Genomic DNA, 23,918 nt, shown 5'->3' with positions numbered 1-23,918 from the left:
CGCCATATGTATTAATTAGCTCACCAGTCGCTGTTCTAAGCTTTACTGTTGCAGGTGATAATTTATTATGGTCTCGTACTACATCTGGACGTGCGATAGTTCTCGTTGCACCTGTATCCACCAAAAATGATCTACATCTATTACTGATACGACCTTCGATGTATAAGTTGTGGATTCCACCGGAGGACGTAAGGTTGACAGTTACTATGGGGGCTCTAGTTCTCGAGGTCGGCAGTTGCCCCTTGGTGTCGACCCGCTCTAGTTTTCCGACGGCTGTACGATTTTCTTACAATTACGACGAATGTGGCCTACGTCTCCACAATTCCAACATCTAGGCTCGCGTCTCTTTGGCATCTGATTACTTAATACTCTCCGTATCATTTCCTCCAGACGTTCATCGTTGTGTTCGTCACTTTCTTCAATGGTTCTTACTCTATGGCCTCGTGAAGTTTGACTAGCCGTTTCGTGTTCCAATGCAATAGCAAGTGCTTCATCTAAAACTTTCGGTCTTGCTAGTCGTAAAGCTTTCTGTAGTTCATTATCTTTCAGCCCATTGACGAAGGTATCTACTGCAATTTCTTCTAAAACGCTGTCTGGCACCTCTGGATAAGCCAACCGCACCACACGAGCCACATCTGCTTCAAATTCTTGCAGATTCTCACTTGCTCGTTGACTTCTACTTCGCAGTTGTGCTTTGTATACTTGTTGTAGATGGGCATCTCCATAGCGTTTTTCTAGACGAGTGAACAAGGTCTGGTAACAATTTTCTTGACCCTTGGGAATTGACCTTAATATATCTGCAGCATCACCTCGTAAAGCAGCAGTCAAGGAAACAGCCTTTTCTTGTTCGGTCCAATGATTGGCGGTCGCAATAGCTTCAAACTGTCTAAGATATATGGACCAAGAGGACTTTCCATCAAATGGTGGTAATTTGAATCTCATATTATGCGACGTTTCGTCTCTCGGTAGTTCATCTTTCACTAAAGGATCTAACGTTGCTGCATTAACTGATGGTTGTACTTTTGTATCGGTTATCCTGCTCTCTAGCTGTTTGATCTTTTCTTCTACGGTCTCTACACTTTTCTGCATCTTATCGAATGTTCTAGAAACTTCTTCAAATTTCTCATTGTTCTGTTTACAAACTTCTTCTAGTTTTTCGTTGTTTTGCCTACAGACCTCTTTAATTATTTGAGAAGTCTCATCGAATCTTTTAGCAACATTTTCGAATTTATCGTCGCTTTTTCTACAAGTTTCATCGATCGTTTCAGAAACAGTTTTTAATTTCGATAAGATTACTTGTTCTGCTGACTGGAAGTGGAACGTCTTTGGGTCTTCTCCGTTCTTCGTGAGGACATCCTCGAGTCGTGCTTGTAGGACTATCTTGAGCCCACTGCTGTCCAGATCCCGTTCCTCGAGCTGTTCACGGAGCTGTTTTACTGTAAGTTCTTGTAGCAACATCTTTGGTCGGCACACACGTACTTTCCAAAATGTCTTTTAACAGTCTTTCCGAATACCGAACAATCAACGCACTTTAACTATTCCCGACGAATAAAGTCCAAAAGTATTTTAAAGTCTTTCCGAATACCGAACAATTAACGCACTCCGGTTATTCCCGACGAATAAAGTTCAAAAGTCTTTTAAAGTCTCTCTGTAATTCACTTATTTATATCGCACTAAGTTAACCGAACACCGACACCAACTGTAGCGTGATTAGTGTAATTACTTCTAATTACAATAAAACTAGCGGTTCGTAATTTATATACGACTTTATTTATATAAGTTACAGACGAATTTATCTTATACACTAAACTTATTCACAAAATATGCCCCCATTTATACCCAGTTGTTATTCTGGAACAATCGACTCCCATCTCGAGCTATCGGCTTGTTCCGCCTACGTGACGTACCTTCCAGAATTCTCCGGCGAGGCCTAGCACATCCGATTACGTCATTCTCGAGGTGTTTACTGTTATACGGGGATCGGCCAAGATTTCTCTTCCGCTACAATACGTTCTAAATTATAATTCGGCAGTGCTCCTAGTAACATTTAACGTGTCTCGGTCTCGGTTTGTTTAATTCTACTGCATCTTAATTGTAAATTTAGTATAGCTTTTTAAAATTCTATCATAAAGTTACAGACTCTTAAATAAAAAGGAATATAAACATTCAATTATCATCTGAGGAAAATACACAAATTAGTTGCGTTTACCTATCTCACCTCCCATGATAAATAATTACGACCTTTGTACTTTGTACAATCTGATCTGTAAATGACTAGAAACCGCGAATTAGAGGTAGGGTTGTTACTTTTCTCTTCGACCAGTTAAAAACATACCGATAAGTTATATGTAGTCATAATTTTATTTACCGTTACTTTATCACTAAAATATTATTGGTTAATTATAGGCAAATTTAACTACAATATTTTTGCCGTCTCACTTCCAACATGTGAACAAGTCATATCTAGATCTCAGATGTTACCTAGGGCAAATTAGATAATATTTTAAACATTCAGGCTTAAGGTACCATTTTATACCTATGTTTCCTTGACGGACTACTTTTACTGGGCTTTGACCCACATATTTTTGTATAATACTATCTTGGTGGTTAGCATGTAAATTGCACGTAAGCACTGATGATGACTGGTAAACCAGTCGAAAACTAGTTATGTGAATTTGATGTGGCCCTTTTGAGGGTTTTTAAATATACCTTTTATACAGGATTTTACTCTTTTTTGTATCACATGGTATACAGCCAACTACAGGAAAATTTTTTCCTTGTGGATTTTTTACAGTATTTTTCTTCCTAGAATTATCTTAATAATCGTCCGAAGAAGGACTTTTTCCAGAATAAAGATAAGAACAATAACGGATCTGAAGACCCCATTGCATAGGTGGCATATGTTTGCATCCACTCCTAGACAAAAGCCTCCCCATGAGTTCTCCATTCTTCTCTGTTTTGTGCTGTTTGGTGCCAGTTTCTCCCCGTTTTGCTTTGATGTCGTCTAGCCATCGTTTTTGGGGTCTTCTTCTACTACGACTGAGCTCGCGGGGTCTCCAATGTTCAATGTTTGTACAATGTACTAAACGGGACACTTTTACCTCAAGGAGCACATGCACAAAACCGGACTCGTTCAGTTAGATTTTGAAAAGTGTTTCAGCCTTGCCTTAGTCCCTTTTACCCTAAAAATCTTTGAGAACTAGTTTTTTATCTTTATTTTGGATCGAAGATCATTGTAGAATCGTTGTCTTGCTTTCTGGTTGTAAACCAACTGGTTTTTTAAGAAAGAAACATGGTTGTTTTATTGAGCCTTCAAACTGGTGTTTTTATTTAATGTTTTTAAAACGGCTGCTGCATCATCATCATCATCATCAGGGCTTTTCATTCCAGGTGGTGGAATGTTTGCCGCTCTTACAAGAGCTCTCAGATTCGCTTATTGCGGTGAATCACTCCGCATTCCACTTGTATGTTGTCAAAGTTTGTTGTATGACTTGGCTTTCGTTACTATTTTCTTCCACTCATTTCGATATATGCATTGTTCCCTCCAGTTTCTCACTTCCAGAATTTTGATATCTCTCATGACCTGGTCCTCCCATCTCTCTCTGGGTCTTCCTCTTGGTCTTTCAGTTGCCGGTTTCCATTTGATGATCTTCTTAATCAGTCGGTCGTTTTTCCTTCTTTCTATGTGTCCCAGCCATCTCAGCCTCTGTGATTTAATAAATCTAACTATATCTTCTCCCTTCATTATGTCTCTTAGTTCATGGTTCATTCTTCTTCTCATTTCTCCGTTGTCCATTCTTATCGGGCCCATAATGCGTCTGAGGATTTTCCTTTCGAATATTCTCAATTTTTCTTCATCTTTTTCCGTGAGGCACATTGTCTCAGCTGCGTACGTAACTACTGGTCTGATTGCAACTCTATATATTTTCAGTTTTGTATTTCTGGATAAGTTCTTGTCCTTCATAAGCCTATGATATCTCCAGTATGTTTTGTTGCCTGTTAGTATTCGTTCCGTTACTTCTTCACTTCTCTTGTTTTGGCCATTCACTATTACTCTCAAATATTTAAATTGTTGGACTCTTTCAAAAGTGTAGTTTTCTATTTTGATTTCTCTCATCCTGTTATCTTCTCTTCTAGAGCAGAGTAGATATTTTGTTTTTCCTTCGTTAATTTCTAGACCTCTTTTCCGTGCTTCTTTTGCCAGGATTTTTACTGCTTCTTTTAATCTTTCCTTGTCTCTTCCCATAAGAACTAAATCATCTGCATATGCAACTATTTGTGTTGAGGAGTGGGCTATAGTTCCTTTAATTTTGCTGGCCTTGACTGTTCCTTCTAGTGCTATGTTGAATAATGTGGTTGACAGGGAGTCGCCTTGTCGCACTCCTGTTTCTATTGCAATTGATTTTGTGCTACCTTCTTCTGTTGTTACTTTGGCTCGAGCTCCATCCATGGTCATTTTTGTTAATCTGATTAATTTTGCTGGTATATCTTGATTTTTCATTTCAATAAATAATTTATTTCTTCCAATACAGTCAAAGGCTTGTCTGAAGTCTACGAAGAGGATGTGGAGTTCTATGTTGTGTTCGTGGCATTTTTCGATTGTTTGTGTAACCATGTGGATCGCATCTGTAGTGGATCTGCCTTCTCTGAATCCTTGCTGGTAGTCCCCAATTTTTTTCTCTGTGAATTGATTAAGTTTTTGTTTGATGAGGGCTGTTAGAATTTTATATGTTGTACTCAGTAGAGATATTGCTCTATAATTGTTACAGTTTGTTACTTCTCCTTTCTTAAATATTGGTATAATTCTGCCTTCTTTCCGGCTGCTGCAAATGAAGAAAATTAAGATAAATAAATTCTATTTTTTTACTTTCGAACTTAGGTATTTTGATTATTATTACGTTTGAAGATGTTTTTTTGTTATAATAATTTTGTGTGTGTGAATATAAATAAAAGTTGTCTTAATAATTTTTTTGTTGTTTATTACTATTGTTTTATAAAATAATCGATTCATTTTTAAAGTATTTAGACTTATTATACCTTGTATCAAATAAACCTGGTTTAAACCAAAAAAATCTGGTTTTTTGGTTTTTAGAAAAAACCGTGATTTTTGCCAACCCTGTTACTTGTTCAAATCTGATACCATCAACTTTTATTTTACATCTAATTGGTTCTTTACTGATTACTATTGTTTTAGTTTTCTGAAATGACATTGTTATATTGAGTTTTTTTGCTTTTATGTTAAATCTGTGGACCAATTTTTACAGACTATCTTCATCTTGGATTACCAATATTGAGTCGCGTCGTCTGCGTAACAGAGTATTTTTACTTCTTTGTTTCCCATTCTTTATCCTCTTCCTTTGTCGACGCTTTTGATTATTTCATCCATGATTAAATTGAAGAGCATAAGACCCAATAAGTCTCCCTGTCTTTATAATATCTAGGGGGACTTGTCTATTATACATAAGATGGATTACATCTTTGAGTCTTACTCTGTCAAATGTTTTCTTCAAATCAATCAGACGTAGAAATGCTGGTCTATTATACTCTATTGATTTCTCAGTAATTTGCTTTATGACGAATATTGCATCTGTACACGCTCTTCCAGTACGAATACCCTGTTGTTAATCTGCTAAACTTATCCTCTGATTCATTAGTTCTTGTAGAATTTTAGTTGTAACTTTTAGGGTAGTATTTAGTAAGTTGATAGCTCTGTAGTTTCTGGCTGCTATTTATCTCCTTTTTTGAATAGTTGAATTATTTCGCTCGTTCTTCATTCTTCTCGTATTTTATTGTGTTTGATGATTTTATTAATCAATGTTTTTAATTGTTCTGTTATTGCATTGCTGCTCCACAGTATTTCAGCAATTCGTTTGGTATTCCGTCTTTACTTCTGTTCTTCAGCTTTTCAAGTGTTTTTCGAGTTTCCTGTGTACTTATATTAATATCTTTATGTGCGGCAATTTCTTGTGTTTCCGGTTCTAGCGTCATTTCTTCTTCCTCTGCATAGAGCTTTTTTAGATAGTCAATCCATGTATCTTTTTCTATGTGTTTTGGTTCTATTAGTTCCTTTACCTCCGTTCTTTGACCTCTTATAAAGCGTTTGCAGTTTTCGGTTGAGATTATTCCTATTCCCATTTATAGGAAATTTTAGCTCGATATTTCAGTATGTAATGATCCGATCCTCATTCTATACCCCTCCCTATTAACACCAAACATTCCATGTATGTTCCTAGAATGTACACACAGGACATTGAAAACAATCCTGGAATATTCTCAAAAGCACAAGAGCGTCCCCTAAATGTCCCAGTAAAGTCCTCTATCAGCATTTTAAACATTCTCTGAATGTCTTATTGGAACATTCCATGAATGTCTACGAATGTTCTTTGGACATTTACAGTATATTTTTTAGACATTCCCTGGATATAGTCGCTGATGCGTGATATAATACCTTCGATTTGTTTTTTCATGAGTTTTGTAAGAGAGACTAAAAACTTTTTTTACAGTCAACTCCTGTTTTCATATGATATTTTTTGACTGTTGTCTACTGTCTTACTGTGATGTTCTGTAGTAAATTCAACTATCTATTTACTACAAGACATGTCAAAATTTACATGTGAAAGCAGGAGATGACCCTAAAAATGGTTTTTTTGTCTCCTACAAAATTCATAAAAAAGCAGATAGGAGGTATTGTCACATCACCGACGATATACCAGAAGTATATGTGGTTATACCAAATAATACATCCTTGACAAATATAAACATTTTTATTGCACAAAATCTTGTCATATATTTTTTTCCATAATCATCACTACGATGATGATTTATTGTATTGAATTGTACATTACAATTACAATCTGGTCATGACTGACCAATGAGCAGTTTTAATTTAACCTAAATTACTACTGTTCCTTACAATGAAGAGCTTACCCCACAGCGTCTCTTATCTAATCTAACAAGATCGTGCACTATTCTAACATACACAGGCACACAAGCACAATGCTCTGCTTTTCACTATCACCTATCACTCAAACTAATTCAAAAGGCTTTGTCCTCTTCAATCTTCTAGTTTGCCCAGTAGTATCGAGGAGCTGGATTTCCTCAATATTCTCGTACTTACGAAGTTGTTGCTCATGACTTCCTGCATCTTCTTGATGATTATATCCAGGCTCCATGCCTAGGTCCTTATGGAGATCACTGTTTGTCACATACCAAGGAGCATCTACTATATTTCTCAGCATTTTGTTCTGAAATCTTTGTATAATTTTTATATTACTTGGTCTATACAGGTCTTAATATTTGTTTATAAAGTAAACTTATTATGCATCGACAATGTGGAGTTTCTTCCAACTAGCCAATACACTAATTTATATCTTTCTTTTGGGTATATCTGGTTTTTTTGTAGACCACTTTCAGCTGATTCTAAAAAAAATTAAAATTAATGGTAATTTTTCTATTCTTTACAATTAAAAATCAAAAGAAATATGTACTATTTACAGGTAATAATATGCATAAATAATTCGTTTCATAAAGAATAAAGAAAATTTAAGGATTTTATAATACTTATATAATTGTTTAAACAAAAGAGATCCAGCCAGAGCAGAGCAAAACTAACACACTAAACAGCAAAAAATGCCACTAATTTCCATTTTCCAGAAATATATGACTTGTGGTAACATTCCACCAATAATTTAATCAGAGTTCACCGAATGTTCCTTGAATGTCCAGGACATTCAAACATTAATAGAACTTTGATAGTACATTCCTGGAATGTTTTGTGTTGTTAGGGCTGTGTGCACAGGCGTAGCCAGGTTTTAGTTTCGGAGGGGGTTCAAAAAAGTAAAACGACTAAAACTACATAAAATAACCTTTATATTCATAATAAAAATTTGAAATATGTTAATATCTTAACTTTTCGGGGAGGGTTTGAACCCCCAAAACCCCCCTGGCTACGCCCGTGGCTGTGTGTATACTGTGTCTTATGTTTTCACTTCTGATATCTCCCCAACTATAATATAATCAGTAAGCAACTGATTTTAAATTAATCCGTAAATAACGGAATTCTTTTACTTTGCAAAATTGATCAGACAAGAACATTTGCTAAACTTCAAAATACTTCCTCGCGGCAATTTAGATTCCAGGCTATTATTATTCAAACGATACTCATTCCTGTGAACATAATATGTGTGCACTCTTCCGCCTGTAGCAGTTATTTTTAGACAGGCCAACCCATCTCTGCTCGGTTGTAAACTCCCGCCGCATGTATTTCAAACTTAAAACCTCATAAATAAATATTAAACTATCACAAACACAATCAAATCCCCCAGTCAGGTAGTAGTTGTTGTCCTTTCTTTGCTGTGAACGGTTACGGGTTGTCTTTCGATGTCGGTTTTAAGGAGAGTGCTATTCAAACGGCTTTTTTTGCCGAAATTTAACCCCAAAGTGACCACAAATGGTTTCGCAACTGACTCGAATTCCAGTGGGTTTATTACTACTTCTGATACCGTGGAAGTACCGAAGTGTTCTTTGAATGAATATGTGTTTCAAAATGTGCATCTTTGGGAAAATTGCATAGCTACAGTAAGTATACCGGGTTTACAATATAGTTCCTAGAATTACGCGAGCGGTAAACAAACAAAACAATAATCCAGCACCCCCAGTGGGAGTTCTCGATCTAGAGGCTTTGAACTTTTTAATGGGCCTTGCTAAGTCCAAAGACCTTACGAATTTTATACGAGATATCCCGATTGACATGGAAAATTGGAGTTATAAAATCACTACCAACTTGTATAAAAAAGTTAGGCACATTAACATACAAAATTGATAGTCCTGTAGCCAGGGGGGTACAACGGCCTCCTTAATTCAGATGGACTTACCCAAGTTTTTTTATGTATTTTGACCCGTATAACACGAATTTTTTGGGTAACAGTTGATCCGGATGTCGATAAGATTGTTATAAATAAACAAAGAACTTGAGGAATTACATAACAGCGATTTATCGCAAAACAAAACATTTTTTTGTACTTTTTGGGTGATTCTCAGCAAAAAATGGTCTTACAAGTTTTTTCGTGGGATGCATAGTTTTCGAGATAAACGCGGTTGAACTTTCAAAAAATCTAAAAATTGCAATTTTTGAACCCGAATAACTTTTGATTGAAAAATAACATAGCAATTCTGCTTACTGCATTTGAAAGTTCAAGTCAAATTCTATCGGTTTTGATTATTTGCATTGCTAAAAATTAAGTTTTTATTTGTTAAACAAAGCCATAAACACATAGTGTTTCCCGTGTCCAATGCATGCGTTTTATTTAATGTAAGTACGTAATCTACGTAGAAATTGTCTGTATGCGTGAAAACATCATTCAATCACTATGTGTTTATAGCTTTGTTTAACAATAAAATAATTAATTTTTAGCAATGAAAATAATCAAAACCGATAGAATTTGACTTGAACTTTCAAATGCGGTAAGCAGAATTGCTATTTTATTTTTCAATCAAAAGTTAGTCGGGTTTAAAAATTGCAATTTTTCGATTTTTTGAAAGTTCAACCGCGTTTATGTCGAAAACTATGCATCCTACGAAAAAACTTGTAAAAACATTTTTTGCTTAGAATGACCCAAAAAATACAAAAAAAAGGGTTTGTTTTGCAAAAAATCGCTGTTATGTGATTCCTCAAGTTCTTTGTTTATAACAATCTTATCGACATCCGGATCGACTGTTACCCAAAAAATTCGTGTTCTACGGGTCAAAATACATAAAAAAAAACTTGGGTAAGTCCATCTGAATTAAGGAGGCCGTTGTACCCCCACTGGCGACAGGACTATGAAGAAATAAAAGCATATTATTTATTAAATATTTACAAAATTATAATGCAGAAATACTCTTTCTTTCTCGCCTTCCTTATACTTTTTCAGGTGTCGGATTTGGGTTCAGTTATGCTCTACATATTATTCACCCATCTCTTCCATTCTTTTGTGTCTTGTGCTATTATTTTCATTTCTTCAAACATTTTCTGTTTAAGCTTTCCTGTATCTACTATTTTTTTATGTATCCATTTTTCCTCGGTCTGCCTTTTTTCTTTTTTGTAATATTTACTGAAGAGTATATTATTGGGTGCGTTCGGACGACCACAGCGGCTGGACAGCTGAGCCAGCAGTAGCTGTCAGACGTCACCGCTGGAAGCCAGCCGCTGAGAGATTTACTAAGCTTTCCCTATCACGGCTGGATGCAACCACTCAGCCGATTTCTGCTGGCAGCCAGCCGCTATGGTCGTCCGAACGCACCCATTCATTCTTAACGAAAAAACATTAGCTTTCGAGATATTTGAAATTAAAAATTAAGCGGCACAATAAATAGGTACATTAATCAAAATATATGTGCCGTTACATGTTTAACTTCAAATATCTCGAAAACTAATGACTTTATCGTTACGAGTGAATAGTATGTTATTTACATAGAGAGTATTGGAGAATCGAAAAGTTACGCTAAAATGGCAATTCCGCCAGTGGCGTAGAATTTGGGAATGGTCAACCATTCACTGTCCCCTGTCGTACGCCTCTGGTAATAGCCAGGAACATTTATTAACATAATGTCATAGGGTGTATAGTACCTACCCTTTCTGCCAAGTATGAAAAGCATTATGTCGAATAGTTTTAAAATACTAAGCAAAAATAGTTTTTATATTTTTAAATAAAACACGCTGTAACTTAATAAGGAGCTATATTTTAATTAAGTGATTTTGGTTAAATCTTAATATTTTGAGGTTTAGAATCTACAACTCAGAGATTGGACATTCCTAATGAAACACCCTGTATACCTATATCATAATATACCGGGTGTCCACTTATATTTTCCCCCATTTTAACTGCCTATAACTTCTAAACGGCTCAAGATAGAAATATGCGGTTTTCGCTGAAATGTTTTATTTTAGTAAAAGTTTTGTCTGAATGGATTAACTTTTTATATCGCTTTCAAATAGGAGAATAAAAATGGCGGATTTTTGAAAAAAACGTTGTTGACTTTTTTTTAATGGAACACCCAGTATATTTTTTTGTAAATTGAAATAAATGTCATTCACCTATCCAGCGATATAAAGTTTTTCAAAATCGGTTGTCAAATCACTGAGTAATTAATTTTTAAAATGAGAGGTGCAACGTGGATATCACATACCTAAATACCATAACGAAGCAAATTGATATGTTATGTGATTTCCACATTGCATCTCTCATTTTAAAAACTAATTGCTCAGTCATTTGACAACCGATTTTAAAAAATTTTATATCGCTGGATAGATAAATGATCATTTTTTTCAAGTTATAAATATACTGGGTGTTTTAATAAAAAAAGTCAACAACGTTTTTTTTAATCCGCCATTTTTTATTTAAAAGCGATATAAAAAAATATTAATTTACCTAAAAACTTGAAAAAAACGGTCACTTACCTATCCAGCGATATAAAATTTTTTAAAATCGGTTGTCAAATGACTGAGCAATTAATTTTTAAAATGAGAGATGCAATGTGGAAATCACTTAACATAATATCAATTTGCTTAGTTACGTTATTTAGGTATGTGATATCCACGTTGCACCTCTCATTTTAAAAATTTATTACTCAGTGATTTGACAACCGATTTTGAAAAACTTTATATCGTTGGATAGGTGAATGACCTTTCTTTCAATTTACAAAAAAATATACTGGGTGTTCCATTAAAAAAAGTCAACAACGTTTTTTTCAAAAATCCGCCATTTTTATTTTCGTATTTAAAAGCGATACAAAAAATTCAATCCATTCAGACAAAGCTTTTACTAAAATAAAGCATTTCAGCGAAAACTGCATATTTCTATCTTGAGCTGTTTAGAAGTTATAGGCAGTTAAAATGGGGGAAAATATAAGTGGACACCCGGTATTATAATATCTGAGAAACAGCTTTGAAGTATTTTTTTTATTTTCTTGTTATTTTTGTTAAAAGATAAACTATCTAATCTCTGGTTTGTTCTAATATTATAATATACCGTTTTTTTTTTAATTATTTGGCAATTCAAAAGTAAATATTTGGTCTCTAACAATCTCATTTTAATACGGATATTAATTAACTTCATGTTCAGATCATGCATTTCTTGTTTTGAAATTTATAAATTATCTTTTTTAGTTCTCTCGTACTTTGCTTATAATTTTATTTCAATGACTTCTAAGAATTTATATTGATTACATAAGTACTTTGTTTATTCGTTCCATATTTAAATAGGCAATTCCAGTTATTTGCCGAATATTAAAGTGTTGTTTGTACAGGATTTTTTAACGCATAAAAAATTATAAATATCGATACCTCCTTCTCTTTAATTTTGTCCAACAGTTTATAACAAAATTCAAGTACAGTAAAACCTCGATATAACGGACCTCTATTTTACGGACTTAACTTTTATCGGATATAACATAACGGACAAAAAATCCGATCAAATGTAAAAAAATTAAAAACCTCCTGTTAATATTATACATACTCAACCCTGCCCTTACCAAAATACACTGCATAACAACGGGGTCCCCGTGGACCCCAAACGCTGTAATTTACAAAGAATTTCAATAAACTTTTTATTATAGCATATTGATCACACATTTCTAAATAGTCTGATTTATTTTAAAAGTATTTTTATATAACGGACTTTCGGCTTTAACGGACTCCCCGTCCCCCAATTAGTCCGTTATATCGAGGTTTTACTGTCTTAAAATCCCCAGTATTATCAACTTCCCTCTCTGGTCTACTACTTGTAATTCGTCATAAAAAGTTTCTCTTATTGTTTGAGGCTTGTTATTTGCTGAGCCGTATTCTCGGATGGTGTTCAGGCCTTACTTCTCCATTCTTATTTTTTTGTTACAATCCTTTCTGATACGTATTGACACTATTCACTAATTCACTCTTTGATCTGATTTTGGTTTCTTAGATCCAGTAGTAAGGCTACAACTTCTTTAGCCCTGTTTTTTCTTTTGCTACTCCACTGCAGATTATTATATATTCACCCAATTTTGATTGCATCTTTCGTTTCTTTTTTGTTTCCTGTATTCTGGATATGTCTATTTGTTTCTCTTTCAGCACTTGAGTTATTTGTTGGTCTTTTGTATTGAGCGACCATGTGATACTTATTCCATGTGGTAATTAACTCTCGCCCGGGTTTTGGATATTTTTCTCTTGTATTTATTTGTTGTCAGTATTCGTTTTTACCTTTGGTAGGTTGCTAACCTTGCCAATCACCCTCTTATTATCTACATTTTATCCGGACTTAAGACCGGCTGTGATAGCCATAGAGCCATAGGCTCTCATCCAGTTTTTATTTAGCTTTCTTAAGTCGTCAATCCATCTTGTGGGCGGTCGACCGACGCTTCTCTTGTTTTCTCTTGGAGTCCATTCCAATAACCTCTTTGTCTATCGCCCATCTATCATTTTGGCTATGTGTCCTGCCCATCTCCACTTCAACCTGGCTATCCTTTCGATGACGTCAGTCACCTTTGTTCTTCTCCTGATTTCTTCGTTTTTAATTTTGTCTCGCAGAGTTATTCCTAACATTGACCGCTCCATTCTTCTCTGCGTGACTCTTAGTTTGGTAGCCGAGGCTTTAGTTAAGGTAAGTGTTTCTGATCCGTACGTCAAGACTGGGAGGACGCACTGATCAAATACCTTTCTCTTTAGGACTGTGTTTTCCAAATGCTGCCCACCTAAGACCCAAGATAAAAATATTTGTACTTAAGACCAAATACTTACCGTATTATCTTAAGTTTTTTCCTCGTGATTTGCTATGGGATCACTAACACGAGAAGTTTACTGTCATCATTGAGGAATATTTTTAATGCACGAGGTTTTTTCCTGGTGATTTACTGTGGAATCTCTAACACGAGAATTTTACCGTCACCGTTGCATGTGGTTGTCTTTTTAAAGACAGATCACATTTGTGATTCATATGCTATGTGATCACATATGCTATGATTTTTTTGTGACGGATATTCTTGAGTTGGGGTTGATTGCATATAATCGAATCTTTCAGTAAAGTCGTCCCAGGAACGCAACTACGCAACTCATAAAAATTGGCAATATCATTTTAAAGTCTTCTACTTTGAAATGTATAATATATGTCTGAATTGCCGATAAAAATGAGTCAAATTAAATTAAATTATCTATTAGAAGAACTAAGCAACAACATTTTTGTTTAATTTATTAATATTTTGTATTTTGACAACGAAATCCGATGTGGACGTAGAATCGAAACTTTAATCAAATCTTTTTTTTTTGTTAAATTGTGACTTATTTCCAATTTAGAATAGTTGATTACAAAAATGCCACAAGGAAATAGCTTCAGAACAACATTAAAAATATTCTTAAGTTAAAGTTAATTTCATATAATCGAATGAACGATCTTTCAATAAGGTTCCAGGAACGCAACATGTAAATATGTAAAGTCATGTACTTTAAAATGTATGTACTATAATGTCTGAATTCTCAATATGAATGAGTCTGTAAAATTAAATTTTAGAAGAATTTTTTTTACCAAGCAACAAAAACAAAATTTGTTTAATTTATTATTTTTTTTATTGTGATAACGTCAAAAAAATTTAGTTTTAAACTTGAATTGTAGCTTATTCCCACCTAAAATAGTAAATTGTATAAAAAATAAAAGGAAGACATTAAGATATTACAACATGACGGGTGGCGGCGCAGTCATGCCCAGGGATTAGCGACCCTCTGAGTTTGTTCGGCGCATTCAGGCCCCCAGCTTAACACTTCTCTGTCGGCACTTTGATCTCAAGAAGTAACACCGGCAGTACGCAGTTGATAATTCACCAGTGGTGGATGCGGGTTTTACCTGTTAAAATCCGTCCGTTTCTATGCGACTAGCAATGCGAGAGTGGGGCAAAAGCGACTAAGAACATTGCGCGGTCGCCATGCGCGACTACATATTTTACTTCCAATTTTTCGGAGAGTGGTTCTACTGTCTCTCTTTATACTGTGGCTTAACGTAGCTCAGGTAAAATCGGCGCATTCCTCCCCTGTCCCTTCATATATCCCCCAAGTGGATAACCATCCACTTCACAATCACCCCAAGAAGTTTTATGATATACGCGGCAGAAACACGAACCGACACAGAGAACAAAAAGAATGCTAGAAACAGCAGAGATGAAAAGTCTTAGAAAAATCGATGGTAAGACATTATGGGGACAAAGAGCTATTACACATATTCGACAGAGATACAAAGTGGAGAACATCAGGAACTGGTTTAAAAAAGAAGAGAAGAATGGAACGATCGTATTAAGCTAAATGACAACAAATAGAGTAGTTTCCCAATAGGAAGACGATCAGTGGGAAGACCACGAAAACGATGGAACGACAACTTCTGGAGGTACATCAAAAAACAGAGTCATGAGACTATATAAAAACAAGAAGAAGAAGAACAAAAAGACTGTTCCACCTACCCCTTATTCTTCAAAGTTATTAAAAGTTTTGATAAACGCTAAGTTGGTTGTTGTAGATCTTCCCTCAAAAAACAACATGATGTTTACGTTTACTAAAAAAGAAACAAAAAATTATTGTTTTCTGCAGATAATAACTATTATTGTCTCCTAAATCTAAATGCTATCAAAATTTCACTTCCAAGTTTATCTGAAATAGCAGGTACAACTTCAATTATTTAATCTTTTATCCATAATCAAATTAGACTTCGTCAAAAATACCTTTGTTGTTATTATGTATTATAAATATTTTGTTTTAATAAATATAATAATTTTAGCTTGAACTCATTCTTCTGATGATAGCCTAATAAAATAAAAAAAAATCAAAATATAATTCCGTACAGGTTGGAATAAATTTTATATCAAAGTTTAGGTGAATACAAAAGATATTTTCAAAAAAGTATCCAAATCATATGAGGGGATCATTGTTTAAATAATGAAAAAGGGGTCATTTTTGCACAATATTTACTTTTTTAATTGCTGAGGTAATTTACATTTTAATGAAGGTCTTTAGGGTTTTTTTCTACAAAGCTGAAGGACAAATATTTCACCTAAGACTTACAAAATTAAATTTGACCCCCACTTTATTTAAATAATTATATATAAAATTTAAAAATCAAATTTGCAAAAAATATTTTTTGCCTTTTAAATAAGCACTATAAATTTATTTTATTTAATATGAGAAGTTGCGCTATGTTACCAGTATTAATAAAAGAAAATTGGTTCAAAAATATTTAATAATTTATGAGATATTTAATTTGTTTATCAATTGTTACTATATTGTCAGTTGCAAAAACGCGGTTGTTACCAAAAGAATATAAACCTGCTGAAAATCTTATTACTTTTATTTTTATGCATAATTTCGATAAATGTATTGATAAGTTCAAATTTCAATTTAACTCCCCTCTAAAATGAAATTTGAAAATTGTTCTAATTTGTTTATAATTTGTTTTTTTAATAACGTCGCGGGGATTAAACATTTTGAAATTCTGTTCCGATAATCGGGTTCCTGGGAATTTTTCACCAATTAACAAAATTTTTTTGTCGTTTTGTCTTCTTCTTTTTTTTTCCTTATAGTAAAAGATATAGTTTTGCTTATAGAGGGGGTTTCATTAAAAATGTCCAATCTCGAGTTGTCGATTCTAGACCTCAAAATATTAAGATTTAACCAAAATCACTTTAATAAAATATGGCTCCTTATTGAGTTACAGGGTGTTTTATTTAAAAATTTAAAAATTATTTTTGCTCAGTATTTTAAGACTATTCGACATATCCTTTTCATACTTGGTAGAAAGTGTAGGTACTATACACCCTATAAAATTATGTTAAATACAGGTTTCCGGCTATTATTAGAGGCGTACGACAGGCGGGCAGGAGAAAGCAAATGGTTGACCCTTCTCAAATTCTACGTCACTGGTGAAATTGCCATTTTAGCACAATTTTTAAATTCTGCAATACTGTCTATGTAAATAAGATCCTCTTTACTCGTACCGATAAAGTCATTAGTTTTCGAGATATTTGAAGTTAAACATGTAAGGGCAGAGTCATTTAGTTATTTTGATTAATATATTGTGCCGCTTAATTTTTAGTTTCAAATATCTCAAAAACTAATGATTTATCGTTAAGAATGAATAATATACTCTTCAGCCTTAACGATATAATCATTAGCTTTCGAGATATTTGAAATTAAAAATTAAGCGGCACAAAACCTCCAAAAAATCAAAATAAAATAACTGTGCCGTTACATGTTTAACTGCAAATATCTTGAAAACTAATGACATTATCGTTACGAGTGAAAAGTAAGTTATCTACATTGAGAGTATCGGAGAATCTAAAAATTGCGCTAAAATGGCAATTTCGCCAGTGACGTAGAATTTGGGAAGGGTCAACCATTTGCCTTCCCATGTCCTCCTGTCGTACGCCTCTGACAATAGCCGGAAACCTGTATGTAACATAATGTCATAGGGTGTATAGTACCTACACTTTCTATCAAGTATGAAAAGGATATGTCGAATAGTTTTAAAATACTGAGCAAAAATAATTTTTACATTTTTAAATAAAACACCCTGTGACTCAATAAGGAGCCATATTTTATTGAAGTGATTTTGGTTAAATGTTAATATTTTGAGGTCTAGAATCGACAACTCAGAGATTGGGTATTCTTAATGAAACCCCCTCTATAAGCAAATCTATATCTTTTACTATAAGGAAAAAAAGGGGAAAAAAGGACAAAAAAAATTTGTTAATTAGTAAAAAATTCCCAGAAACCGGATTATCGGAACATCATTTCAAAATGTTTAATCCCCGTGACGTTATTAAAAAAACAAATTAGAACAATTTTTAAATGTCAATTTAGAGGGGAGTTAAATTGAAGTTTGAATTTATCAATACATTTATCGAAAATATACATGAAAATAAAAGTAATGAGGTTTTACACAGTTTTATATTCCTTTGGTAACAACCGCGTTTTTGCAATTAAAAATATAGTAACATTTGAAAAACAAATGAAATATCTCATAAATTATTAAATATTTTTTAACCAATTTTTTTTTGCTTAATACAGGTAATATAGCGCAACTTCTCCGATTAAATAAAATCATTTAGAGTGCTTATATAAAACGCAATAAATACCTTTTTGCAAATTTGATTTTTAAATTTTATATATCCTTATTTAAATAAATTGGAGGTCAAATTTAATTTTGTATGTCTTAGGTGAAAGATTTGTCCTTCAGCTTTGTAGAAAAAAACCCTAAAAACCTTGATTAAAATGTAAATTACCTCAGCAGTTAAAAAAGTAAATATTGTGCAAAAGTGACCGCTTTTTAATTATTTAAACAATGATCCCCTGATATGATTTGGATACTTTCTTGAAAATATCTTTTGTACTCACCTAAACTTTGATATAAAATTTGTTCCAACCTGTACAAATTTACATTTTGATTTACATGTAGTGTAATCTTATTTTAGACTATGAGGCAAAATGTTTAATGCGTTATAATACATCAAGTTGACATATAATTCAAGTGGAAATTAAAAAGTGTATTTGTTTTCTTGTCTCATACATGTCTCATTATAGTACTTTTAATTGTCATAGTGAAAGTGCAACAATATAAATACTCGTTGTTTCTGGTTACGACTAATTAGCCCCAATCAGTCGTTAGCACATATAATGTAATTTTTATAATTTATATTAAAACGATTTCTAATGTAGCAAAAATAGTTTGGATGATAGAAAGATAAAATTAGTTCTGAATTGACCCAAATATTAGTAAAAAGTATCAACACGCACTTGGTAACCCAGATATTAGAAACTATTAATAGTCTGTTTATTTATCTAAAATATTTGCATTGAGTATCTGTACAGAAATGTAGCTAAAACATGTTTATTTTACCCATTCTCGAAAAGATTGCATCAAACAGATAGACAAAACATTGCAATCTCGAATAAGATAAATATAAATATTCACGGTAAATAAACAACAAAACTTGGCAACCTCACAAACCTCAAACAATTTTTGTTTTGTACAGTTCCTTTGTAGTTTTCGATATATTTGAAGATTTGGACAGAAAGAGGATTGAGTACAAAATAGCACCTGTCGAATTCTTCAGTAGTGCTATTCCCAATGTTAACAATTAACAAGGCCTTCCAGGTACATAGATTTATAAACCCGTGTTGAGCTGCCCCCCCCCCCACTTGCAAAAATTAAAAAACAAATAGCCCTGATTTATGAGCTTTCATATTCCGCAAACTAAAAATTTTGAGCTCGTTCCACTGAGCAGGAATTTAATACTTTAGTGGGGGGGGGGGGCTGAGTCAGCCCCCCACTACTTAAAAATAGGAATATTGAATCGGTTTTTGCGGCAGAATTACGAGCTATTTATGAGCTCTTGAAATTATATAGTTTCGATTTTTGAGCTCATCCCCTTCACCCCCAAACAACCCTTTATTGATTTAACTTAAGAGAAAAATGCTGAGAAAACTTAAAATATATCGTTATGCGGATATAATTCCTATAGCTTATATACTCTAAGAATAAACTATTAAATTACGTGCATTTCGATTATTGAGCTACAACCCCTTCGCAATAAAACCACCCTATCTTACCGGCTTAAGAGAAAGTTGTACTTAAATGCATTAAATTAATTATTTGGCGACTACATATCATGTAATAATTTATAAGCTTCCAAATTACGCGCATTTAGATCAGTAAATTGCAATTTATTTTGTATAGTGCAGTCACTGAAGGTAAAAATCAACGATTACTTTCAATTTCGGTGAACCTTCATCGATTTTCACGAAAATTGGTCAGTGGTTAGAGGATACCTCAAGAAACAAATGTGACATGGTACCACCTTGCGCCTTTACCTTGAGGGTGGATACCGCCCCTTCTCGGGGGTGAAAATTATTTTATAAAAAATAATTGCACAAATCTATAAAAGAACAAATTATAAGCAAAATTTATTATATGAAGTTATTAAAATAAGTCAATACTTTTTAAGTTATTAAAGATCAAAAATTTTTAATTATTCGTGAAAAAAATGCATGTTTTGAAGCGGATTTTCTTAAATCACTGAAAAACTGTAAGTTTTTACAAAAAAGTTAATAGTAGTTTAATTCGTATAGCTTATATTCTAAGAATAAACTCTTAAATCACGCGCCTTTCGATTATTGAGCTACAATCCCTTCGCAAGAAAACCATCCCATATTCCCGGCTTAAGAGAGAGTTGTACTTAAAATAATTTAAATTAATTATTTGGCGACTAGATATCGTTTAATAATTTATGAGCTCGCAAAATATACGCATCTCAATTATTGAATTGCTAGTTTCTTTCTATAGTGCAGTCACTGAAGGTAAAAATCAACTATGACCTTCAATTTCGGTAAATCTACATTCATTTTCACGAAAATTGGTGAGCGGATTTTGATGCTATCAACTTTTTCTGAAACTCATTTTTGATAGGTATTTCTAAGTACTTTGACAAGTATTTAGTACCTAAGTGTTATAAAGTGCATCTCTTTCCCGTTATTTAAGCTTCAATCCTTAGATTTGAACAGTCGCAAAAAAAATATACATTTAATTACCAATAACTTACTTTAAATTAACATTAAAGGGTTTTTCAAGTAAGCAATTTATTATATTTTTTATTAGCTTCAATTTTAGTGATGAAAACTTTTTTGTAAAAACTTACAGTTTTTGAGTTATTTATGAAAAATCGCTTTAAAGCATGCATTTTCTTTCACAAAAATTAAAATATTTGATCTTTAATAACTCAAAAAGTATTGATTTATTAATAACCATTATAATATAATAAATTTTGCTTACAATTTGTCCCTCTCTCGATTTGTGGGGTTATTTTTAATAAAGTAATTTTCACCCCCGAGAAGGGGTGACATATACCCCAGGCTAAAACAGCAAGTTGTTATTGTCAATTCGTGAAAATGAATGGAAATTTACCGAAATCGAAGGTCATAATCGATTTTTACCTTCAGTGACTGCACTATAGAAAGAAAATGGCAATTCAATAATTGAAATGCGTATATTTTGCGAGCTCATAAATTAAACGATATGTAGTCGCCAAATAATTAATTTATAGTATATTAAGTATGGGGAACGGTAAGGGTTTTATACCGATCGAAGACAATTGTTTGGAGGAGGCAGACAATGGGTGCGTTCGGACGACCATAGCGGCTGACTGTCAGCAGAAATCGGCTGAGTGGTTGTATCCAGCCGTGATAGGGAAAGCTTAGTAAATCTCTCAGCGGCTGACTTCCAGCGGTGACGTCTGACAGCTACTGCTGGCTCAGCTGTCCAGCCGCTGTGGTCGTCCGAACGCACCCAATTATTGTCTGAGATCGGTTACCCTTAACGTTCGACATGCTTATAACGTTTTTTGCACGATTGATACCATTATAAATTATAAAATTAAACATTTTCGTCATATTGACTAGTTTCATTCATTTTATCAAGATAGATACTTTGGTTGTTAGGTAGTAACTAGGGTGCATAACAACAATGGAGAATTGAGTTTTTATTTAGTTGTCAATAATTTTAAGTACAATTTTGATTAATATAAATTAAAATATGAGCGAAAGTGAATTTGAAGAAATTGAACGGGCTTGGGAAGAAGGGTGTTCCGCAATTATTCCCGAAAAATCCAAAATCCGTTATCAAAATACCTACCAAAGTTTTAAAAAATGGTGCGAAGGCAAGAATTTAAGAATCGAAGAAAAGACTCTATTGGCATATTTCGTTCAAAGACATAATATGCAGTTGAAAGCTCCTGGAAGCCTCTGGGCAGAATATTCAATGATTAAATCCACCGTTTTTCATTATGATGGCATTGATATTTCCAAGTTTTCAACTTTGATCGCGTGTTTGAAGAGGCCCAAACAAGTGGGATTTCATTAAATAATTTAACAAATTGTACCATAAGTTTCAACATTAAAATAATTCGTTAGTTTTCTTTATTCTTTCAAAAAATAAATTAAAATTAAGAGATTTTTTAACTCGATGGTAAGTGAATTACTTACCGTCGAGTTGGATTACTTACCGTCGAGTTGCTAGTAAATGTCACCTACTGACGTAAAATCTGTCACGGTAAACAGTCAAAAATGATCAATCGTGTAAAAAATTATTTTAAGTACAACTCTTTCTCAAGCCGGGAATATGGGATGGTTTTCTTGCGAAAGGGTTGTAGCTCTATAATCGAAAGGCGCGTGATTTAAGAGTTTATTCTTAGAATATAAGCTATACGAATTAAACTACTATTAACTTTTTTGTAAAAACTTACAGTTTTTCAGTGATTTACGAAAAACCGCTTCAAAACATGCATTTTTTTCACGAATAATTAAAATTTTTGATCTTTAATAACTTAAAAAGTATTGACTTATTTGAATAACGTCATATAATAAATTTTGCTTATAATTTATTCTTTTATAGATTTGTGCAATTATTTTTTATAAAATAATTTTCACCCCCGAGAAGGGGCGGTATCCACCCTCAAGGTAAAGACGCAAGGTGGTACCATGTCACATTTGTTTCTTGAGGTATCCTCTAACCACTGACCAATTTTCGTGAAAATCGATGAAGGTTCACCAAAATTGAAAGTAATCGTTGATTTTTTAAGTTTTCTCAGCATTTTTCTCTAAATCAATTAAAGGGTTGTTTGGGGGTGAAGGGGATGAGCTCAAAAATCGAAACTATATAATTTCAAGAGCTCATAAATAGCTCGTAATTCTGCCGCAAAAACCGATTCAATATTCCTATTTTTAAGTAGGGGGGGCTGACTCAGCCCCCCCCCCCACTAAAGTATTAAGTTCCTGCTCAGTGGAACGAGCTCAAAATTTTTAGTGTGCGGAATATGAAAGCTCATAAATAGCTCATAAATCAGGGCTATTTGTTTTTTGATTTTTGCAAGTGGGGGGGGGGCAGCTCAACACGGGTGATTTATAATTCGTTAACTAGGTATTTCGGTGGTAAAATTCATTCATTAATTCAATTCAATTCAATTAAGGGGGAGGGTATGGTTTGAAATATTTAATTTTTTTATTATTTCAAATAAAAGTGCATACTTTCAAGAATACTCTCTAAAAATTTCAAAATAATCGGAGTAAAATTACCAGAGATACAGCGTGTTGAATATCCCTACGTTCGACTGGCTTTGCCGCGACTTCGCGTCAGCACGCTTGAGCGTAGTGAGAAACGTTAAACAACTGTTCGCCTTCTCTTTTGTAGATTACTCCTCGATTCAAAAAACATATTCCAATGTGCATCACTTTACGATTTGGCAGACAAATAAGAAGATGAAGATGCAGTTGTCAAAACTTTAAACGCATTTTTCTCAAAACTGCTTTTTCAAATGTGGTGGACATTGTACCTGAAAAACTACTCAGCCGATCTACCTGATATTTTGCACATATTTTCTTTAGACATTTCATGAGGTAACAACATCGAGATATTTTTCTTTTTGCTTATTTTTTGTTCAACAATAATAAATCTTTTGATTTTCACAAAATTTTTACCAAAAATTTCATTTTTTTGATTTCTGAGTGATACCAAAAATTCAAAAATCATTAAAAATAAAAAAAACTCGACGTTGTGACCTCGTGAAACTCATAAGCTAATTAAATCTTTGATTTTTTTGTTTCTATGATCTAGTAACGAGTTCTGATGTCCACCGCAAAATCCATTTTTTTGTGAGCTGCCTGTCAAAATTTGTCACCAATGGCTTTGTTTTCAATATTTTGGACTGAATTTTGTTCTAAATATTCTTTGAGTTGTACTTAATATGTTTATTTAATTTAAAAATTACTGTTTAACCTGTACAGTGAAGCCATATTTCAGGAAGCGATAGCGAAGCTAAGTGATGGAATCTCTATAAACGGAAGAATAGTAAATAACATAAGATTCGCTGATGACACCGTTATA

At 33.5% G+C, this 23,918-nt stretch overlaps 1 protein-coding gene across 1 annotated transcript in view; it reads left to right on the top strand.

Annotated features, from left to right (window-relative positions):
* The first annotated feature begins 8,281 nt into the window (after positions 1-8,281).
* LOC114336561 (uncharacterized) overlaps positions 8,282-23,918 on the top strand; it is a 93,804-nt gene continuing 78,167 nt past the window's right edge. Inside the window, exon 1 of the mRNA XM_028286929.2 lies at positions 8,282-8,577. Within this exon, the coding sequence (XP_028142730.2) occupies positions 8,380-8,577 (198 nt within the window). The 5' untranslated portion in view covers positions 8,282-8,379. The remainder of the gene's footprint in view (positions 8,578-23,918) is intronic.

The sequence above is a fragment of the Diabrotica virgifera genome, chromosome 8 (genome assembly GCF_917563875.1).
Source record: "Diabrotica virgifera virgifera chromosome 8, PGI_DIABVI_V3a".
In the NCBI taxonomy this organism is placed as follows: Eukaryota; Metazoa; Arthropoda; class Insecta; order Coleoptera; family Chrysomelidae; genus Diabrotica; species Diabrotica virgifera.
The sequence above is the reverse complement of the archived record's forward strand: the minus strand, read 5'-3'. Positions and strand labels throughout refer to the sequence as shown.